The sequence below is a fragment of the Pongo pygmaeus genome, chromosome 6 (assembly GCF_028885625.2).
Source record: "Pongo pygmaeus isolate AG05252 chromosome 6, NHGRI_mPonPyg2-v2.0_pri, whole genome shotgun sequence".
NCBI classification, from domain to species: Eukaryota; Metazoa; Chordata; class Mammalia; order Primates; family Hominidae; genus Pongo; species Pongo pygmaeus.
In genome coordinates this window covers 54,727,353-54,749,962 of record NC_072379.2, presented here as the reverse complement: position 1 = coordinate 54,749,962, position 22,610 = coordinate 54,727,353, and the positions used below count along the sequence as shown (strand labels likewise).

Below are 22,610 nucleotides of genomic sequence, written 5' to 3'. Positions count from 1 at the left end.
AGTCCATCAATGAATATAAAATGCAAAGTTGTTCATGATTATGTTTGCGTGCAAACTTCCAAGTATACAGACACACCAGGACCTACTTGAGGAAGTGGAAGAACAGGCTATGGAGGGAAACAGAGACAGACATTAAAAAATGTCTCTTTTATTTATAGCAGTCTGCTTACTGCCCCATGAGATCAAGAATCCTGCTCATTAAACAATCAAACTTTACACTTGTTTGCACAATAGAATATAAAATCTATTTTATCACTTCCCCCCTCCCCCCAAAAAAACCTGTTTAATTCTTTTAAATACTTGCGTATGATTCAGTTACAAAGGGCACAGTTAAAAAGGCTTTATGAAGGTGATAAAATGTATTCCACAATGCCCACATGACATCATTATAGAAGATGTTTGTACCACAATATACAAATGCAACAAGATTCAAAATGGCATATGAAAAATTTGGGACTTGATTTATTCTGGGCTTTTATGCTATAGAAATTTAACAGGAAGCTGTGGGCCAATAGTTGGATACAGGATGGAGAAAGTGTCTGGGTTCTGGGATTGAAGTTGACACTGTTCCTCCACTGTACATTTTCTGGCTTTGGTTGCCTTGATTTGGTATTGATGGCTGGCAAAGAGCCTCTGGTATTTAAACAAACCTTACCTATAATAGAGTCTGGCTCAGAGACTGTCATTCTAAATTCTATTTTGTTCTGTGTAATTTACTTCTTAGTCACAATTATTCAAGAAGGGTACACTCATTAGGTAAGTGATTTCCATTTGCATAAGCACATTGGTAAAAAAAAAAATTGCAGGTATGTGTTCCCCAGGTATTATGTAATAAGACACCTGGAGTTAATTATTTGCATTGTCTTTTTAGAAAAAGTTTGAGAACTGTTTTCATGCATGCAAGCAAAGACAGCATGTCATAACAGCTTAGGGCTGAAAGCTAAAGGGGCTGCTTCCTTTATAATAGATGTGCAAAGAATTATGTTCCAATTTATTCTTACTCTTCCACCTGGTTACCCAGCATTTGTTCTTCAAAGGTATTCTAACCAAATGTTTCAAAGAAGAGTTTAGCATCAAATATGATGTCTCTAGGGAGGTATGATTTAGAGAGTCTCGGATTCTCTCAAAAACCACTCCGTGGAAACTTTAATTTTTAGCTTAATATGATGTCTGCGTATGAGGGGATAACTAGTAATGAACCTGTGTGATAGCTGAAACAACGAAGTTTATGTAAAAGGCCAGGGCAGGTGTTTCAATCTTATAGTTCAAAGTGTGAAGGGTAATATACTTTGAACTTTCAGGTTTTAGAAACAGTAAAATGTTGTTAATCTTGCGTTTTGCATTGTCATTGCCTTTAGGACTTGTTCTTGCTGGCAAAACTGTATTTTACAACCATATATTCTGCCTCCCAACATTAGCACTATAAAGACCCCAGTTTTTGTTTTTGTTTTAAACAAAAATAAGAACTAGTTCAAGGGAAAAAAACATGAAAACATGAAACACGGAACATTTCTCATTTATGCTGCATGATTCCCCATCAAAAAACTTATAAATACATTAGCAGTATATGGATACTCCATTCTAGCTGTCTGATCAGCAAGTCCAAAATAAACTTTTTATGATGTTTAAGATGAAAAATGGCAAGTAGGAAAAGAAAGGTATAGAAAATATTTGTGATGGAGAAAGTAGGGTGAAGGGGAAGAGATATAGCAATAATTTATAAATTATTGATAAAGGGATAATAGTACCCTTTAAATATATTGAAGGGTTTTTTTTCAGGATACAAGAATATATTCACAACCACTATTTCAATTTTGGGTATGATTCTAACAAGCTTACATTAAACTGCACATTTTATGGAAAAATGTAATGAGAATAATACTCTTACCATCTGTTTTCTTTGAATCATTTCCGATGTCAGAGTGATCCTTCTTGTCTGTCTTATTTTTACCATCTTTCAAGTCACCTGAAAGTAATAAACATGACAAACAGTATATGTATACAGCTGAGGGGGGTGTTATAAACATCTTTAAACCTGCCAAGGTTTAAAAATGTGCAGCATAATTTTATAGTCATGAGAGTGTATGTGTCTGAGTGTAAATATCTTTTGTAATCATGTTAGGTCCTGGAAATTGGATTGTGATGCAGAAATTGAGGCTGAAAGTTCTTGTTAAACAGAGTTGTAGTTAAGTTATGTGTTTATCTTCTAAGAGAAGCAGTTAAGATTTACTGTTAGGCTGTGGAGTGAGGAGAAACCCAAGCTAACTGTAAGTTCTACCAATTAATAGCTATTTAACTTCTCTGTGCTTCAGTTTTCTTATCTGCAAAATGGGTATGTTAATACCTACCTTATAGGCATATTGGATAAATTAGAAGGCATATCACTCAATACAGTTATTATTATTCTAAAACAGAGCTATAAATGGTATTTTAATAAATGATCTTGTCAAAATGTAGTTTGTAAAAGTTGTAAAATGCTATTCTTAGAAAGAACACGTGTCAAAAATATATTTAACCCACTTATGAGGTAATAGTAAGAAGGTGCCAAGAGTACTGGAGCTGGGTATTGACAGGTATTTTAGAAACATGTGAAAATATATTTGCTACGTTAGAGAGAAAACTGGTTATATCCTACAGGGCAATAAAACCATAACTTTTGGGGTTATCTTCTCTCTCAGTCAAAAATCTATAAATTAGCATATAACTTCACAGTACCTAGGCTTGAATCAAATAGTAAATAAAGTTAAACACAGTCATGTTCTTCAAGAGTAGCATTCAGCAAATTAAGGCCCCTGGGTCAATGGTGCCCACCATCGATTATGGCAAATAAAGTTTTCTTGAAACATGGCCACACTTACTCATTTACATATTGCCCTTGGCTGCTCTCATGCTGCAACAGCTGAGCTGAATAGTTGCAAAGAGATAGGCAAAGCCAGAAATATTTTCTATCTGGTTCTTTACAGTAAAATAGTGCTGCACCCCTATCTAAAATAATTTAACAATCCCTGGGCATATGTGTTCAACAATATGCCAGTATTACATGGAAAGGTCAGGGGCCTCTTCACCCAGCCTTATTTTCACGTGTTGGATATTTTCTTACCAGTCTTACTAATGGAAGCTTTCTTTTTAGCCTGCATAAAACCAAGAACACATTCTCACTCAAATACTGGTACTTATTGAAGCCAAAAGATCCCAGTAATAATTGGAGTGAGCTGGGCCTCCAGGGAATGTGTATGACGGACAGGATTTACTCTTGTTTACTTTATTTGTGCCAGGCAGTGTGCTAAATGCTTTGCATGCATCATTTTATTAAATCTTCTAATAGCCCATTATGAAGGGGCTACTATTATTGAAAGTAGACAACTTCATCAAAGATTCATTCACTAAATGTCCAATTTGTAAAATTTGCTGAATAACCCACTCACCAGATGATTAAGGATGTTTTCCAAATTTGAGTTTTTTTCTTGAGGTTCCTGCAGCCAGTTGAACACAGGCCATTCCATCTATGTCAAGGGGTATGGACTGCCCACTCACACGTTTCATACCCCACCCTGAACTCACATCTGCCCCAACCTTGCACCTGGATCTCCCTCTTGCAGCATAACTGTCAAGCCCTCAACTATAGTATTTGCAACTTCTCTATGAAGCTCAAGTTTTAGATTTCAGACTTCTGTTCACTATTTCCATTTCTAAATGCCTTTGGTCTATGAATTTACAAAGAAGTGATTATTTAAGGATGATTCAGGACTATTGGGGGTTGTAATATATTCTACAAACCACATACTTTCAATGGAATTTGACAAATACTAAGCTAAGCTAGAAGTCAATAAACTCTCCAGGTTCCCTCTCATTCTTAATTCTGAAATGGGATGGACCATGATATGGTTTGGCTGTGTCCCCACCAAAATCTCATCTTTAATTGTACCTCCCATAATTCCCATGTGTTGTGGAAGGAACCCAGTGGAAGAGAATTGAATCATGGGGGCAGTTTCCCCCATACTGTTCTTGTGGTAATGAATAAGTCTCACGAGATCTGATGGCTTCATAAGGAAAAACCCCTTTTGCTTGGTTCTCATTCTTTCTTGCCACCACCATGTAAGATGTGCCTTTCACCTTCCACCATGATTGTGAAGCCTCCCCAGCCACGTGGAACTGTGAGTCCATTAAGCCTCTTTTTCTTTATAAATGACCCAGTCTTGGGTATGTCTTTATCAGCAGTGTGAAAACAGACTAATACAGAGTGGGTGGAAGAATTGAGGAGCAGGGGAGTCTACTCTGGCCAGGGTCCAAACAGGAGGATTTTAAGTGGAGGACATGGTCATCACCTCTTCCACCACCAAAAGAGAAGAAATCCTTCAGAGGTCCCACAAAACAGTCCAAATACTGGCTTTCCCCTATTTTAAGGAAGCCAGAGATGGACTCAAGGATCTTGAGCCCTGTAGTCAAACTAGTTCCTTCTAGTTCATTCTTCCCTCAATGAGCCCCCACACTCTTAATGCATGCTTTTTAAGCCCTCTGGGTTGCTCTGAACTGGAGCTTTACCCACAGCTACAGCAACACCAGGATGTCTTCTGGAAGTCATGGAGATGGTTCCCTTTGCTGGTTGCTAACCAGCAGCCCGTGATGGTCCCTGTTCTCAGCCAGGAATGGGGAGGCTGTGGGATGAAGTCATCTCAACAGAGGGCAAAGATTAGAAGATCCTGTCACTGCCAATGGGTGCCCAAACCTTGAGAACCCCCCCTTCACCAACAACCTTCAGCTCTAACTTGGAAGATATCCTGGGCACCCCACAAAGAAGGGGGTCGGGACAGTGACACATGCTTGTTTGATGATGTTGCCTGAACAAAACCCATTAGGTAATTTCCCATGGGTTGTATCTGGAGTAATGGCTGATGTGAGCTGTTACTCAATAAACAAGGGGAAGTGAAAGAGACTTCCTGTGCAGTTATAAATCATTTTAATTAGGCTGCTGTAATATAGTCCCGAACCACCATTAGGCTTTCTTATTATTGCTCTAAACTGATTTCTTTTCCCACCTCTCATTCACTGCTTACTTTTAAAGGGAAATGGTAGACTGTTGCTTATTTCAGGAAATAAGCACAGTTGTGAAATCAAGCCAGCCTCGTTGAAGACTCAGGTACCCGTTTTGCTTCTTTCAGGATTTCCCCTTAACCAACTTCAAAATGAATTATTATTTCCACATCTGCCCTCTCTGGGTCTTTGTTTCCCTATGGTAGAATTCATATCCTTCTTTGTGACTAGCTTATTTGCATTTATTGGTTTCTCCCACTGACTAGACCTGGGGTTGGCAAACTATGGCCCATGGGTCAAACCTGGCCCTGCTGCCTGGTTTTTTATGACCTACAAAGTAAGAATGGCTTTTACATTTTTAAATGGTTAAAAGAAGACAAATATTTTATGACATATGATATTACGTAGAATTCAAATTTTAATTTCTATAAATAAAGTTTTATTGGAAAACAGGCTAACTCATTTGTTTGCATATTATCTGTGGCTGCTTTAAAATGGCAATGTTGAGTAGTTGCAATAGAGACCTTATGTCCTGCAAAGCCTAAAATATTTACTATCTTGTCCCTTATAGAAAAAGCATGCCAATCCCTGGAATAAGTATATTGTAAGCCTCTTATAAACAGCAGTTAAGTTTCCATATTTCTCTGATGGCCTCTGTCCCTGAAGGCACCAAACCGCAGGGACATGCTGGTTACTGAACAGAGCATTGAGACTCACATGGATCAGAGTTTAACCTGAGATCTCTGCTTAATGGTTGCTTGCTTTACACAAGTGATTTCACTTCTCTGAGTCTCAATGTTCCCACCCACAACATGGGAATGAGTGTTTCTACCTCATAGAATTGTTAGAACTTTTACATGATTTAATGTAGATAGAATCTCAAGTACAATGTCTGATACATGTTAAGCATTCAATAAAATGGTGGTATTATTGTTACTGGTTTTACTAAGGGCAAGACATTTCTAACCCACTCTATTAAAAGAAAAAGCAGAGGGAAGAAACACACCTTGCCTTTCTCACCACCCCTTACATGTTCCTCTTTTGAGAGGAGTGATTATTTATCTAGGAGGTAGGGTTGAGCATGCACAGCCCAGCCCAGCCACCCACATCCCAGACTGCTTTGAGATATGTTTTCTGTCAGACACACACCTTTTCTGTCACTTTAGAAGCAGCCTTCCAGGGTGCTGGGGTGGGGGAAGAGTCCTGTGCCTGGCTATACAGTGCCTGGTTGTGTAAATTCATTTCAGAGCAAAATGTAAAGAAGCCCATGTATTCAGCAGACGAACTCTGTGTTTCCCAAGTCAGTTCCAGTTTTAGTGGAGCTGATGTCTTGATCATTGACTTTCTGATTTTGTTACCTATCTCTCAGTTGGTTTAGACCTCAGAAGGGGTAGCAAGGAGGGGCCTGTACTGCCCTCTAAAACAGTAACAGGTACACAATAAATTTTTGTTTTAAAAAATTTTTGTATGAACGTATGTTTTTATTTTTTTAAAGTTTTATTTCCATAGGTTTTTGGGGAAAAGATGGTGTTTGGTTACATAAGTAAGTTATTTAGTGGTGATTGGTGAGATTTTGGTATACCCATCACCTGAGCAGTATACACTGAACCCAATTTGCAGTCTTTTATCCCTCACACCCCTCCCACCCTTTCCCCCAAGTCCCCAAAGTCCATTGTATCATTCTTATGTTTTTGCATCCTCATAGCTTAGTTCCCACTTATGTGTGAGAATATGCAATGTTTGGTTTTCCATTCCTGAGTTAATTCACTTAGAATAATGGTCTCCAATTCCATCCAGGTTGCTGCAAATGCCATTATTTCATTCCTTTTTATGGCTGAATAGTATTCCATCGCGTTTGTGTATATATATATGTATGTATATATGTGTGTATATATGTATGTATATATGTGTGTATATATATATGTATGTATATATGTGTGTGTATATATATGTACACACACACGCACATATATATGTATACACACACACACATATCACAATTTCTTTATCCTTTCATGGATTGATGGGCATTTGGGCTGGTTGCATATTTTTGCAATTGTGAATCGTGCCGCTATAAACATGTATGTGCAAGTATCTTTTTCATATGACTTCTTTTCCTGTGGGTAGATACTCAGGAGTGGGATTGTTGGATCAAATGGTAGTTTGGGTACATGAAAAATTCTTATTAAATTCTTTATAACTTTTTTTTCCAGACCATAACGCACTTGAATACAAAGCAAATAAATTAAGAGCAGTCTCCAAAAGGGGGCAGGACAAGTCGGGACAATGGCCTTCTGTGCCTCCTAGGGTGGTCACCAGGGTTAACTGAAGTAATTTTTGCAAGGTTCCTGGAATATGATGTAAGCTATCATTATTATTACATGTGTTAAAATATTGCTCTCTGATTATATGTTATAGATGGATAATTATAAAAATAATTGGAGAACATCGTGTTAAGCACTTTCTACATACAGCAATCGTTGACCGCGGCCCTGTGGCATAATAGCTAGAACACAGTTCTGAGTAGATTACCTGCCCCCATCAGGCAGGCAAGAGAATGAATATGTAAAAAGAGAACTTAAAACAGCATCTAGTGTGCAGTCAATATACGCTATTTGTTGTTATTCTCTTCATTGTTTTTACTATCATGAGTATTACTGAAGGTTCCATGAGGCCTGTGCTGTGAATAGGTATTACTGTATACATTGTATAGAAACAGTAGAAGGTTAAGTAGCCTGGCCAAGGACACTGAAAAGGGAGAAGCACAGCTTGACTTGAATCTAGGTCTGTTGACTGCTAAATTACCTTGCTATTCAGCCACAACCTGGCAATTGCAAGCTCTGGAGACTCAGAACTTCCTACCTGCCCCTAAACAAGGGAACCAAATCAAAGCCCCGTGTACTTGCTCATCTTGTTCTCTCCACTCAGAAGTCTCTTTCACCCATCTGACCAGCCAACTTCAGCACTGAAAACCCCCTCTTGAAGCCTACTCTGACATTTACCCCATTTTATAATCCCCAGTCCCCAAAAAGCTAATGTCTTTTTCTCTGCACATGTTCCTTGGGCATTTTATCTGCCATGTCACTACTTTCACTTGCTCACATTTCACTAGAAATATTTGGAGGATGTCTCTATCACCTTTGATATTTTGGGCTTCTTGTGGCCTTTCCATTTCTAAATCCCTAGTGCTAAGCATGGTGCTTGGCACGTAGATCGATATTTGTTGCATTAAATATAAGAAATCAATAACTATATGCACACTATGGTGACCAGCTTACCCCAGTTTGCCTGGAGCTTTTCTGTTTTTAAAACAGAAAGCTCTGTGTCTCCCAGTCCTAGGTAAACTGAAACAGCTGGTCCCCCTAAAGTACACACTTGTACACATACAGATATACAGATATCTATTACGGGAATAGGCTCAGGCAAAACTGAGACCTGGCCCTCATAGAGGGATGGTATATATGGGAAAATGACTTTCCATTTACCCACTTTGCACTCAGGAATGTGCTGGGGTTGATCATGGTAATTTCCCCCCAGCAGCCAGGCAGGCACTGGCTAGAGTCTCCAGGGCAGCTGGAAATGGCCAGAAAGGTATTAATCTCCCTGAAGAGGATGGCACAGGTGAGCTGGTAGCTGCTTCTGCTGGAATCCTGCAGCCCATTGAGGTGGGATCAGCAGGAACTGGATGAGCAGGGAAGCCTTGCCCTGTGAGCTGTCCCCATCAGTAGGGTTATTCACCAGTTTCCATTCATCATGTCATTAACGCCGCGAAAAGAGCCCTTCACCAGTGCAAGTCTACTCACCATTCTGTTGCTGTTCTCCTGATGACTTCTCAGCTTTGGAATTTTTCCCACAAGGGTTGTCACTTTTGTTTGCCCGTGTTCCATTGACTTGATTCTTAGTTTCTCCAGATGTGTTTTTCTCAGCTTTGCCAGATGCGCCTTCTTCAGCCTGGCTTTTGGCTTCCATTTCCTTTTGCTGTTCCTCTGCGGCCAGGCGAGCCTTTTCCTCTGCTTCCTTCTTGGCCTTCTCCTCTGTGTCCATGGCAAGTTGGGAAAGGCACAGAAAAGAGAAAAAGAGGTCATGCCATTAGGAGAATGGCTTGTTTTAATACACAAAGAGTATCTAAGGTGTTTACTGAGTGTTTGGGTACATTTTTGCTTAATTCATCAGATTGGCATGTATACTTAGGAAACAAATAAAATAGGTTCATGATGATGTCATTCTGAAAATAGTCAGTTAGAGGAGGGGTCAGGGAGAAAATAATAAGGATTATAATTAATAAACCAATATTATAATGGTATTATTAATATCACCATTATTAATAGCTTCTATTGAATGTGTTCTCTCTGCCAAGTATTATGCTGAGTGTTTTTTGGGGATTATTTATTTTCATCCTCAAAACGACCTTACAGCAGCTACTGTTACTGTGACTCAATTTGACAAATGTGGAAATCAAGGCTGAGAGACATCATAAAACTTTCCCATAGCCACAGTAAAAACTGCAGCTTCATGTGGGCTTGCTTAAGACCTAGAGTTTAAACACAAACAATTGATTACAAAACAAAAAGGGAAAATATCCAACACTAGAGCAACTGAAGACAAACACACTGAGGACACTGTTTGTTAATTTAAAACAAGGAAGGGGATAATTGAGCCTTATGAAAAAAACGTGGTCTTCTAACTGTCCACAAGATGAGAGGTAGCCTTTAGTTTGGCCAGGTACCTGGTCTGTGTCTTTCCTTTTAATGAAAAAGATGCTAGCATTATTTCTAATCCAGTTGATTATAAAAGGGCTTGGCTCTGTGCTTAGTCAAAACCACAGCAGAAATGCATAGGTTAAGTATTTATGAAAAGATTGGTTCACTCATCCAACTCATATTTATTGAGCAGTTGTAGCATTAAGCACTATTTTAGGTACGAGGAATACAGCAGCAAGCAAGTCGATTTACAAAGAAGAGATCATAATTAAGTAAACAAATGACTAAGATACTTGCAGTTTGTAAAAAGTGCTTTGCAGAAAACCAAGCAGAGTAATATGCTGGAATATAATCAGCATAGGGGAGGGAAATTGCATTAGACAAGGAGGTGGAGAAGGAAGGCCTCCTTGACAAGGTGACATTTAACCAAGTCCTAAATGATGAACAGCTGGCCATGCAATAATCTGGACAAATAGTATCTCAGTCAGAGGAACTAGAAAATGCAAAGGCCATGAGGTAGAAATGAGCTTGGTATGCTCAAAGAACATTGAGTATGGTTAAAGTAAATTTAACAAGGGCTTAGTGACAGATGACGTGGTCAAATGACCAAGGACAAGCAGGGTTCAGATCATGCAGGGCTTTGGAGGCAATGAGGTGGCATTGCATTGTAGAGAATAACCTACACAGAAGACACACAACAGAGCCCAATCCTCCAAGGTTCTAGAGACTCATCCCATGTAGTGCTTAATTCACTCCAAAGGTCTTCCAGCCTGTGCCATCAACTTCCACTGGGAAAAGTATTATTACATTTTTCTCTACATGTGTTTTAAAATGCTCCACACATCATTATCAGGTGTTTTCTTTATTTCCTTTGTGTTAGCCTTGGTCCTGGAAAAAAGCTAACGCTCATAAATAATCCATTTGTTTTTAATCTAATGGACACCAGAGTGACTATGCATCTATCATGTTTCCCTTTGTTTTAGTTGCTAAAGAGCTCAAAGCCCAAATTTGGTCCAGTTTCACACGTTCACGAGGCTTTATGACATGTATTTTGTGAAAGTCTATGATGTCTGGTTTAGTCTACTTCTCCTGCCTTTATATTTGCTTACCTAAGATGTCTTCCTTAATATATTATGTTTTCGTTCATTGATCCATCCATCCATCCAAACCAATGCCCTAGCCTCATCCCCAAACAAATTAAATAAGATTCTGGAGAAGGAGGGGCAAGAATAGGATAGTTTGAATGTTTTCCAGGTGATTTAAACATACAGAGTTGAGAAGTACTGATTTAAATGTTAAATGTTCGCCATTCAGTATTTCATGACATTCTACTCCCCAAAAGGATGTATTTGTAATTTACATTGAAAAGGTGAGGAAAGATTTCTTTACAAACAACATAATTATGTGCATGTAAAGTATAATATGTCTTCTGGCCTTTATAGAAAGGTACAACTACAGAGTGAAAGAATGCTCTTGCAGAAGAAGATGGTGAGATGGCATTCTCAGTAGGATGCAGGACCACAGAAGGTCCCCTGGAATGTTCACTCAGGCTTTATCTCATCCTTCTTCAGTGACTGAGGATGGGGTTTAAATGTCATCCTTGCTACTGAATTCCCAGTGCTTAGCATGGTGCCTGGTGTGTAGCATACACTCGAAGTATTTGTTGACTAAATGAAATGTACCCTATGGGTGTGATTTATCCTATATGCAAGTGTAACCTTATCTGTATGTATCTTCATCAGTCCTCAGCAATTTAGACAGGCATAAAATACCGAAAATATATAAACTCTAAGTCTTATTCTGAAAGAGTAGTCATCTGACAAATGTTAGTTTCCTTAACCAATAATGTAGGTGAGTAAAAAGATGACTATTTTTACTACAGAGTGGGAAACTGAGGCAAGGAAGAGAAGAATTCATTCATACTCAGAATCTGGTATCAATTTTAGAAAATAATTTATAAGCCCCTCACAGAATCCCCACTGAATCCATGGCAAATTTTCAATATTCAAAATAACCCCAAGTTGGAAATAATTTTGAAAAAAACTGAAAGTATTAAATTCTGGTTTGCTATAAGAGAGTATAAAATATTATCTGAGCAAGAGAAATTCATTTGACAACTGAGTCAGACCAATTTCCCATGGGAAATCTAGCAAAAAACATACAAAAAACTGGTGGCAGGGCGTACATTTCAGAAACAAACCTGGTTTTCCCTCAACTGTAGCTATCGGGCAATTCAAGTTTACATGAATGAATGGTAGCCCTTCTGACATCATGATCAAATCAGATATGAGCCTATCCTACTGTATGATTTCTCTACAGCAATCATGTTCCAGCAGGTGGTCCTGCAGCTTTTCTACTCAATTTCTCTCTCTTAGTCACATCTCTGAGATAGCTGACATTAGTGTGATCGACTGCATGACACCCAAAGTGGTACAACTCAAAATTTGTAGACTGAAACAAGCAAGCACATAAATAAGAAAAAAGAAAATACATTGACAGGAGGTAGGTCTTTTTAACTGCAATCATATTCGTTTATATTTTCTGGGTGAAATTATCAGTATAGATGAAATTTTCATACAACAAGAAAAAGGAGTTGAGAACAGTTATTTTGTACATGCTCACAGGTTCCAATAACAGCAAGTATACAGAGAATTCACTTTTCAGGTCTTAGATTCAGCATCTACTAGGCTTCTTGACTAGTAGAAAGCAAGAGATGTGCAGTTCATTTCTGTTTCCTTTGGCTTCCCATGTCAGACTGTCTGTGGTGTTGGGACTTGGTATGAAAACAGCCAAGAGCAAGCAGCTAAGAGTTAAGATAGAGCAGAGCCCTCAAGATCCATAAATTTGCTTCCTCCCAGTGGAGAGCCAGTTCTACCCCACAATGCATGTCTGTACAGTTTTGGGGAAATACATTGATTTCTTTGTCTTCCTGAATAATGACACTATAGGGTCTCAGTTAAAAACCGTATTGGGCTAATTATCCCTTGATATAATTGTCTGAAATGCCTACTTAAACTACCTACAACCAGAGAGAGAAAGAGAGAGAAAAAACAGAGAAAAGAGAGAGCAACTGACCAGAAAACCCAAAATACTATATGAATTTTGACTAGTTCAAATCTCAGTTCTATACAAGAACAAAAGAAAGGTGCTTCTAGACATTTAAGAACATAGAAGGTGTTCCCGCTTCCTGAAAATTTTAGTCAAAGAAAGAAGTGCTCCAGCTGACAGAAAACTTCAATCAACATTAAAAACTCAAAAATGAGAAAAATATGCAAATGAATAATTATATATTGTAAATCACAATATTCAGTATCAGAATAAAATATTCAAAAGAAAGGCCAAATACAAGACAATATTATATTATGATCCCAATTTGTGGGCAAAATTTTTACTTATACGTATGTACAGAAAAGCAAATTAAAAAGAATAACATCAGAATTTTAATAATAGTTATATAAGTCTAGAGAGGTAATTAGTAATTTTCATTTTCTTTTATATATATATATATTTTATACTTCAACATTTGTAACCTAAACACGTTAGTCTTACATCAGAAAATAAGTGTTAAAAAAAAGTACTAAATACTAAATGGAAATTAATCAATATTGATTAGACTTGAAAATTGTTATGTCCATACATCTTTGGTTGGGAACAGTGATTTTTAACTCTAAGGGCTATAAAAATATTTATTTAATCTTTCCTAATAATTATCAGTTCTTGCCTACCTAGTTTTGTAAATCAGGTTGGTTAACAAAACCAAGACCCATTTCCAGTGCATTTACTAACAATACATGTTCAAGTGCCCCATGGAGGACAGCCTTTCTTGAAATCAGTGTCATCTGGAAAAAAAGAGCAACAAACAAAACAGCCACCACCAACAGAAAACAGATGCGAACTGGATTTCTTATTAGCACCAGTCAACCAGTCAACAGCATTACTGAGCTGCTAAGAATGTTATAAAATATTAGTTACAGGTTGCTATTTTCACCACCACCTGAACTTTGTATTCAAACCTCTAACCTTCTTTTCCAATTTGCATAAATAACAGTTACTACTTAGGTACCAACCTTGTGCAGGCTCCTTTCTCAGTGCTTTATAGGTATTATTTCTAGTCACCTCAATTCTGCGATGTACATTATCATCCCCAAAGTGAGTCTCAAAGAACCTATCTGAATTTGCCAAAAAAAACCCTTACAGTCAAGACTCAATTCTCTCTCCCCTTCCCTGCTAATTGAAATGTGCCCTGGTAACCAAACTATTCTCCCACAAAATATCTGTAACACCAGGCTCTGTGCCTTTGCCCAACCCCTTTCTTGTTGTTCCCATTTCTAAATACAACACCTCCTTCAGGTCTTAATCCCAGAAGTCTGCTACATGACGCCTTCCCAAACTCCCAAGCAGGACTACAGACAACTTCTTTGTGCTTCCAAAATAGTTCAAACATATAGTTATCTCTATCCCCATATCTAATGCATTTAAAAATTATTAGCTGTTTACATATCTGTTCCTTTTAAAGGGCCAGTTTTCTCCTGAAACTGTCAAATGCTTCCCCAGGTGATTAGTTTCTGAAGGTAATTTTAGTAAGCCAGATAATTGCAAACAAATTATTTTGAAGTGCCTCTTTAAATTGCATGTTGTCAGATATTGAATTTTCAAGTGTAATGAGTGTAATTGATTATAAGAGAGTGTTTCCTTGCAGATGATGCAGTAGCTGCCATCGCTGCTTGCAACGCCTGCCAACAGGGAGGATTCAAATGTTTAAAGCATTTGAATGGACTAGGAGAGGGTGCACTTAAAATATGGAAGGGGTGTTGGCTCCCTCCATAGCTCAAGGTGCAACATCTGTCCTGAAACGATAAGGGTTCAATTATGCCCTAAAAGTGCCATAAATATAAACCCTTTGCCTCACCTGAAATGAGCAGCCACTTGAACGGAATTTTATGGACAAGTCACAAAATTGGACAGAATTTTGTGGACAAGCCTTTGAATCACTCCAACAGTGAGGGTGCTGCTTTCCTACACTGGAAGCAGAACCCCCAGCCTCAACCCGATGTATGGGAACCAACACTGCTAGAACATGCTCTTACCCACCGTCCCCACCCTTCTCACCTGGTATACTGACACCAGGAGGGTAAAAATGTGAGATGTTGTGTTTGGGGAGGGGATGATGTGTTTTTGTCTGATGTGAGGGCCTAGGGCTTAGGCTGGTGGTGCCAGTGGCAACTTCAGGGCTTTGACTGAACTTCCATTCTTCCTTTGAATGAAATTCTGTAGTAATGTCTTGTCCCCTCCCCTGCCACAAGATTGTGAGCTTTGAGGGCAAGGATGTCTGTTACTCATCTCTGTACCCCGGGCACCGGGCACAGCCTGGCACACAGTAGGCATGCAATAGATGTTAGCAAAAGCTGACTCTTGTTGAAGGCTCACCTCCAGGAAGCCCCGTCCCCTCACTGGGCTCCCAGAGCCACCATGTCTTTGTCCCCACCTGGAATCAGGCAACACAGACCCCTTATCTCAGGTTTGTGCTACCTGTGCACAAGGGCATCTCTCCCTAGTATGATAATGTAGAATGTACCGATCATGGAGGACATGCTTAGTAGTCACAAATGCACATATGAACAAAGGAATTTAAGCTTCTCAAATCATACAAATTTCCATATTTTTCTGTTGATAGTACCAAGGGCCACAACTTTTAGTTTTGATGATGTCTGCTTCAGGGAATTTCTGTTTACCGACAATTTACCATCATCTCAGAAGATCAGTTATATGGTTTGAGCAATGCATGAAGAGAAACTGAGAATATGAAAGGAATATAAAAATGCCTGTAAGAAAATTAAATCTCCTTATATCCCAACATAATGGCCAAGGCAAGGGGACTATTAGCGGGTCTTTACTTAGGTAAAAGAAGAAATAAAAGCCTCACAGTTGTGCCACATGACATCATGTGAAAACGACAAGATGTTTAGCAGAAATCAAGAAATAATAACACCCATGTCCTGTAGAGTCTTCATACCAGAAAAAGGAGTTTAGTCTCACAGCATAAAGGGAATCATGTCAGGAGGCTTGCAGGTCTGCTGCATTTTATCATGCATTGATTCGTAGATATTATGAAGATCAAAAGATGGTAGATTCTAACATTCAGCAATTTGAATCTGCATCCTGAGCAACTGTGCTTTATTTGTAACACACATAACTCAGAGAAGACAACCTTGTTTTATGCTGAATTGCTTTGGACAGGTCTGTGGCATGTTACCTTTGGGTACCTTGGCCCTCCATCTCTCCCGATTGATGTGCACCACTTCGGTCCAAGTAGCTTTAAAGCTCTTATAGTCAACGGGGATGACAGAATTGTTGATCGGGGCACTTCCCTCTGAACCAGAGCTCTTGACACCTGATCGCTTGGCATCTGACGAGTTGATGCTATTCAAACTGGAAGAGAAAAAAATCATACCGAAGAAGAGAGTTAGTGTTTGGAAAATGTCTGCCAATGAGCAAGCCCAGGAGAGGAATGGTTAGCACTCCTAAAGTTATTGCTGTGAAATTTCTGGATCCTGAGGTTTATAATTATTCTATTTTCCATATATGACCGGTGGGAAATTGTGAATTTTCAGCAGGAAAAACATCAACATTGCAGTCTCAAGAGTCTCTATATTCTTCATATTTCTTCTTTGCTATTTGGCCTCTTCTTTTTTCCCAATAACCAGAATCCCCTCATGTGAATTTTCTCTGCTCTGTTCTCTGAAACTGACTAATTTGAACTGGGACATCTACTTAATTCCACAGTTCACCTACCTGCTTCCACACTGACCACTTTTCCAAGTTACCTAGCAACTTGCTCCTCTTTCTTTCCAGCTCTACCATTCCCCTGCAAAGGTCTTTCTGATCCCAGCATACCCAAGTCCAGGGGAAGTGATAATTTCCTTAAGTTGCTGGAAGAAGATGGAAATGCGGACAGCATGGAGATTGTGAGGGACTAGGTCATGCAAAAGACCTTATGGGTAACTTTGTAAATATTAGAAAGCACCATCTTTCTGGAAAATCTCAAAGAAGTAACTACTGCTACCAAGTGGTTAAAGAAGTGACTGGTAGGAATACAAATTCATGATGGACTAGACAAGCAGAATATATTTCAGTCACTGCCTGAAGAGGTATGGGGCCATGGGGACTCTGGCAGGGGGCTCTGTCCTCCTTGTTAGCAAACTTAAGAGGGTCTATCCATCTGGAGCATCCCTGGGGTCCCCTGTCCTAACGCCTGTCTTTCTTTACTCCTTTTCCTGCTCTTTGCTTCTTTTCCTATTCATTCCATTTCTCTTCTTCCCCCTTTATGACAAAGCCCACTGTTTTACATGAACAAGGAGATTAGTAGTAGTCGTAATAGCAGTAGTATATCTAATAAAGACTTTATTGTAGCTAGCACTTCCTCTGTTCTAGATCCTGTTGTAAGGTTTAACACAGATTTAACAACTTATTTAGTCTTCCCAGCCACCTCTGAGTATTATAATCCACGTTTTCTCAGATGGGGGAAGTGAGACAATTTGCCTGCGATTGCACAGCTAGTAAGTGATGAGGTCAGGAGTAAGTGATGAGGACCTGCCCTTGATATAATGATGTGGTGGTAGAAGGTGATTTCAAGCTTTCGATTCTTTTTCTCTACTTCGTTCTTTGTGCAAACCTTGAAATGAAAGTCAGTTTCATTTCTTTGTAAGTACTCTTGATGAGTGGTACTGTCTTTGTGGAGTATTACATGAGCAAAGATTGTCTGGGCACAGCAGGTAAACATGCAGCAAATGGGGTGGCGGAGGGGCAGTACCAGGTGCCTGCTGGCCATGATTTAGACCTTGGTCACCTCTTACAGTTTAGCCTGGAGAGTACGGATAATGCAATTTCAACTCCTCTGAGAAGAGGAAAGAGGCAGACAAATTTTTATGAGAAGGAGCTAAGGCAAATGTCATTATGAAATACCATCCCCATCCCCAGCAAAAGAAGAATTCTATCCTCAAGGACAGGCCAACCTCACCCTCAGCCCTCAAGCTTCCCCACTGACCTCGAACGCCTCTGTCCTGTCCCACCAGTTTGAGAGGTTTCATCGATTAATGGACTCACAATCTTCTCAGTCATGTCCGTAAGCACAGTGAAGGTGGGTTCCACGATGAAATCAATGAAACCTGAAGAGAAACAGCAATGCTTCAGAGGAACCACATATTACCTTGGGCCTTTCCATACTTTCCAGAAGAAACTGATCTAGAAGTTCCAGATCAGATTAAAAGAGAATGGGTTGATCTTATGTACTTTATGTATTCCTTGATTTGAATATATTACATGTCAGTTTCATTTCTCCTACATAACTTCCTATGACTTTTCAGGATACAGTTCAATAAAGCGCCTAAGAAATACATACTCAACACCCACTACAGAACAAGCACTGTGATAAGAGCTGTGTAAAAGACCAAGACTGAATAACACAACCTGCCTGAAGTTGTGACATTTGAGCTGAACCCTTAAGAATGGGTGGAGAGGAAGATGTGGCTATTTACTCTGGGTGGTGGGAATGGAAAAAGCCAAGTGACAGAGATGGGAGGGTGTAAGATGTGTCTGGGGACTGACTAGGGAGTAGGGATTCTTTTGGATTTGGGGAAGGAAAGCTTGGGAAGTCAGGTTATTGACAGTTCTAGGAAGGGAGGCTTCTAAGTGTTCAGATAGAGGGTTGGGACTTAGGTGGACACTGGAGGCTCCTGGAGATGTTTGAGCTGCATTGTCATAAGAGTTTTTAAATGTTCTTTGGAAAGTTAATCTGGCAAGATAGATAAGAAGGAAGAAAGCAGGAAGGGAGAAGGATGAGAAAATCATTTAGAAGCTATTGCAATTGTTTAAACAAAAGATAAAGAAGGCTGGAACCAGTGCCACTATAAAGTGGAAATGCAAAGCAGGCACGGATACCTGCACAGCAGGAGGTGGTACTGCCTCTGTATGGGATCTGCCAAAGACACTCCAACAACAAAGCAGGGAAAACAGAAAATAGAAGGAGAATATGGCCGAGAAAAGACAATGGGCTCAGTTTCAGATTTGCTGACTTTGAGGTACAGGGGGCACATCTAGATGGCAGAAGGCAAACAGAGTTGGAAGAAACAGGATTGGAAAGTCAAAGAGGGCTCAGACCTAGAACTATACCTTTGTAAGATCACCGTGCTAGAGAGATGGCTGAAGTCGGGCTACAGAGATTGTCCCAACAGCTCAGACACCCAAATATTCTGCGACAATCAGGAGAAAAAAATAGGAGCTGAAGCTAGTGGGGATGGTGGTAATTCATTACACAGCCACATGAAAACTGGAATGAAACTAAATATCAACCAGAGTAAATGTTGCCCATTCTCCTTCGAAGGGCGTGTTTGGAAATGTATGAATGCATATTTAGTTTTCACAATGGCCCAGGTAGAGGTAAAGGTGGCATTAATGCTCAGCAGTAAAGGATGTTAAAAGTCCTGCAATGTAATTGACAAAACAAGAATTGTCTCAACCAAATACCAATAGTATCCTGATTGATAAGGAAACAGTGATAGCCAAAAGTGTATTATGGTTAACACAGTGTTGTAATTGTGTATGTGTAGTATGTACTGTGTATTACGGTTAATTATAGTGTAGTTTTAAGCTGAAACTAAAGTATTTGATGACACCATTTTTGCCTTTTTTTTCCTGACAAATTAAGCTCAACATGTCCAAACCAGAACTAACTCATAAGCTTCCCCACAACCTTTGTAAATGGGATCATGGTCCAACCACTTAATCTAGAGTTCTGCCTTTATCTCAGCTTTGCGTTCAGCCAAATCCTTGACACCTTATGTGCTACCTCTCTTCTGGAGAGGCCCTGTTACTACCTTAGTTCTGATATTCATCATCTCTTCTTTGTAATCCTGTAGGAGGCACTCAACTACTTTCCTTGCCTCTAATCTTACTGAAAATCCTCCAATTAATCCTCTATGCTACTGGCAAAGAAATCTTCTAAAAACAGGGTTGGCAAACTTTATCTGTAAAGGACCAGATAGTTATTTTAGACTTTGCAGGCCATATCATCTCTATCAAAACCACTTAACTCTGCCACTGAAGTGCTAAAGCAGCCATAGACAATATGTAAATGAATGCACTTAGCTGTGTTGTAATAAAACTTTATTTACAAGAACAGGTGGTAGGCCAGATTAAGCCCACAGGCTAAAACATAAATTTATATATTTTTAACCTCACTTAAAATTCTTTAGATATGCCCTCATTTCCTACAAGAAAGTATAAACACATGCTATTATTAACACTATATAAAATCTGGTCTTGATACGTCCCTCACTACATCCTACTCCGTACCCAATGTTCTTGCCATATGGAAATGTTTAGAATTTGCTGACCATACCAGGCAGTTTTAAGTTTCCCTGCTTTGTATATGCTACATTCTCTGCTTGGAATACCCTTCTACCCACCCCTAGCTCACCTCCAACACAGATCACCATTTGCCCAGACAATGCCTATTCACTTCTTGGGACTCAACTCAAATATTACCCCTTAATAAACCTAATGGTTCACACATTCTGTTGTGTACCTTATTGTACTATGTACAAAAGTCTACCTTAGCATTATAACATTCTAATAGATTTTTGTTTTTGTAACATTTTGCCCATAACCCAATACTGGTTTAATGTCTTTGAGAGCAGGTACCATGTATAATTTGTCTTTGTTCCTATAACATCTATTATCATGTCTAGCAATGCCCAATATATGAAGACTCAATATACATTATAAAAAAAGCATAAGCGCTCAAAACACAAGTAGAAAAATGCCTAATTCTTATTGAATTTTCTTAAATGATTTCAGACTCTTCAAAGGTAGAGATCACTGACAACATTTAATTTAGATAGGGCACTGGTGTCCTCTCCCATAGATGAAGATTTTTTAAATGCATATATTATGGTTATTAGCAATTCAAAATTTATCCTTACCTAAAAAAAGTGCTTTAAAGAAAAGAAAGGATGGAAGGAAGACAGGAAAGAAGGAAGAAAACATTTTAAAGGATCCATTCATGGAAGTAGATTCAACCAGGAAATGGGGCTGTCCTGAAAACAGAGCTAGAAGAAGCAACAGTGAGTAGAAATGCCTTGTCAGCTTACAGTCCTGCATGCAGAATGGACGGATGGAGTAGAATGGGCTTCCTGCCAATGACACTTGCTATCTCCTTGGAAAGTTGGGGCCCCCTCTTTCTCTTGACAGGGAATGACAGAGACACCAAGAGTGCCATTGTCCAATTCTCCCATGAACAAGCCACATAGAAGAATAGACAGTGGTTCCATAAATCAAATCAGGCAGAGCCATGAGCACAACATGGCAGAATGCAGCCAGTTTCCCAGGCAAAGAACCGCTGGGATCATCTGTGCTTACTTCTACAGGCTTCCTGCTTTGGTGCTTCCTTCTATTCAAAGAGCTGGCAAACACGTACCTACTTGTGACTGAGCAACCATAGTGGACTTTCGGTCACACAAAGGAGAAAAAGGCAGCCCCAGCTCTGCTTCTCTGTCACCCTGGAAAAATAAAAGGTCATAGTAAATTAAGGAACAGTAGGCTGGGTCACCCAGATTTCATTTAGCGACTTCTGCTCCCACGGAGGCCACTGGTCTTTATTTTAATTATTACAATTACATTATATAATAAGTCTTTATGGAGACTGGTTCTCTACATAAAAGACCACAAAAGGCTGAAGCCCTCTGGGATCCAATAGTTCCACCCAACTGCAAAGTTCATGTTGCTGTAAAGAAAGCCTCATTGGGCAGTACTAGGACCTCCATGGAAAATAGGGCAACAGGCAACATATCTTGTGGCCTGCAGCCAGCGCTGAAGGCAGAATTTCTGTGTTTTCTCAAGTCATCCTGGGTCAACCTGTGGCCTTTGCCTAGCTACTGAACTCCTCCCAGATGTGGGCAGTGTCTGAAACTAAAATTCAAACTGGACTGATTTAGATTGATTCTCCTAGTGCTACCTAAAGCCACACACATTTGAAGCAAGTGCTTCTGGGTTCTTAACCTCAGAGACCAGTCCATAATGAAAAGTGGACCAAAAAGAGTCAGAATAAATAATTGCTTGTGTCTACGAAGTTAGACAACAATAAAACACAATTGTCTGACCAATATATTCTCAATTTCACCAAAAAGCATCACCATAATAAGTATTATGAAAAGTCTAAATAATGATGGAGATGTTTTCTAAAAACTTGGGCCAGAGGCTTAATACTTGTCATACCCCCAGAGGAAAGGAAAAAAAAATATATCACCCTTCTTATAGTAGTGAAGCTGTGCTAATTCATTTTACTGGCTCAGGATAATAGCTACTGACTTGTGCTTGAATCCCTTTCTCCTACTAGATGTGAGATAGATCATAGGTAAGTTATTTTCCTTCCATACATTTCAGTTTTTATCACTTGCTAAATGTGGGATAGTAATCTCTACCTCATAGGGTTATAAGGATGAAAGAGAAAAATGCATGTAAATAAATAAAAAGAACTACTGTTGTTTCCCAATGGGTGGCTCTAATATTTAAGGTCAAGATTCGAGAAACCTTTAGTGAATTTGTTCACCTAATACCCTCCGACTGTAATAAGTACTGTCAATAAATTAATTTAATAGCAAATAAAGGGTAGTAACAACCTGCAACCAGGCCTGGTTCAAAACTGGATGATTCTTCTTTTTAAGGCATGCTACCAAAGAGAACGGATGTTGGCTCACATGTAGCATTAACTGAAAGGACGGAAAAGGAGTGTGTGTCTGAGGAAGCTCAACAGTGGGGTCACAGTGGGAGCTGGGGACATCCAAGGGTCTCAAGAATAGTCCCTAAGTGGCTCAGTTCCTTCTG

General features: G+C 39.3%; 1 protein-coding gene across 16 annotated transcripts in view; it reads right to left on the bottom strand.

Moving 5' to 3' along the window:
* PDE1C (phosphodiesterase 1C) overlaps nt 1–22,610 on the bottom strand; it is a 573,061-nt gene that overhangs the window by 56,215 nt on the left and 494,236 nt on the right. For all 16 annotated transcript variants that reach the window (XM_054494175.2, XM_054494171.2, XM_054494172.1 and 13 more), the window contains 5 exons: nt 21,205–21,286; nt 17,776–17,896; nt 15,985–16,160; nt 8,835–9,065; nt 1,889–1,966 (listed from right to left, as the gene is read on the bottom strand). In XM_054494175.2, coding sequence (XP_054350150.1) covers nt 1,889–1,966; nt 8,835–9,065; nt 15,985–16,160; nt 17,776–17,896; nt 21,205–21,286 — 688 coding nt within the window. The remainder of the gene's footprint in view (nt 1–1,888; nt 1,967–8,834; nt 9,066–15,984; nt 16,161–17,775; nt 17,897–21,204; nt 21,287–22,610) is intronic.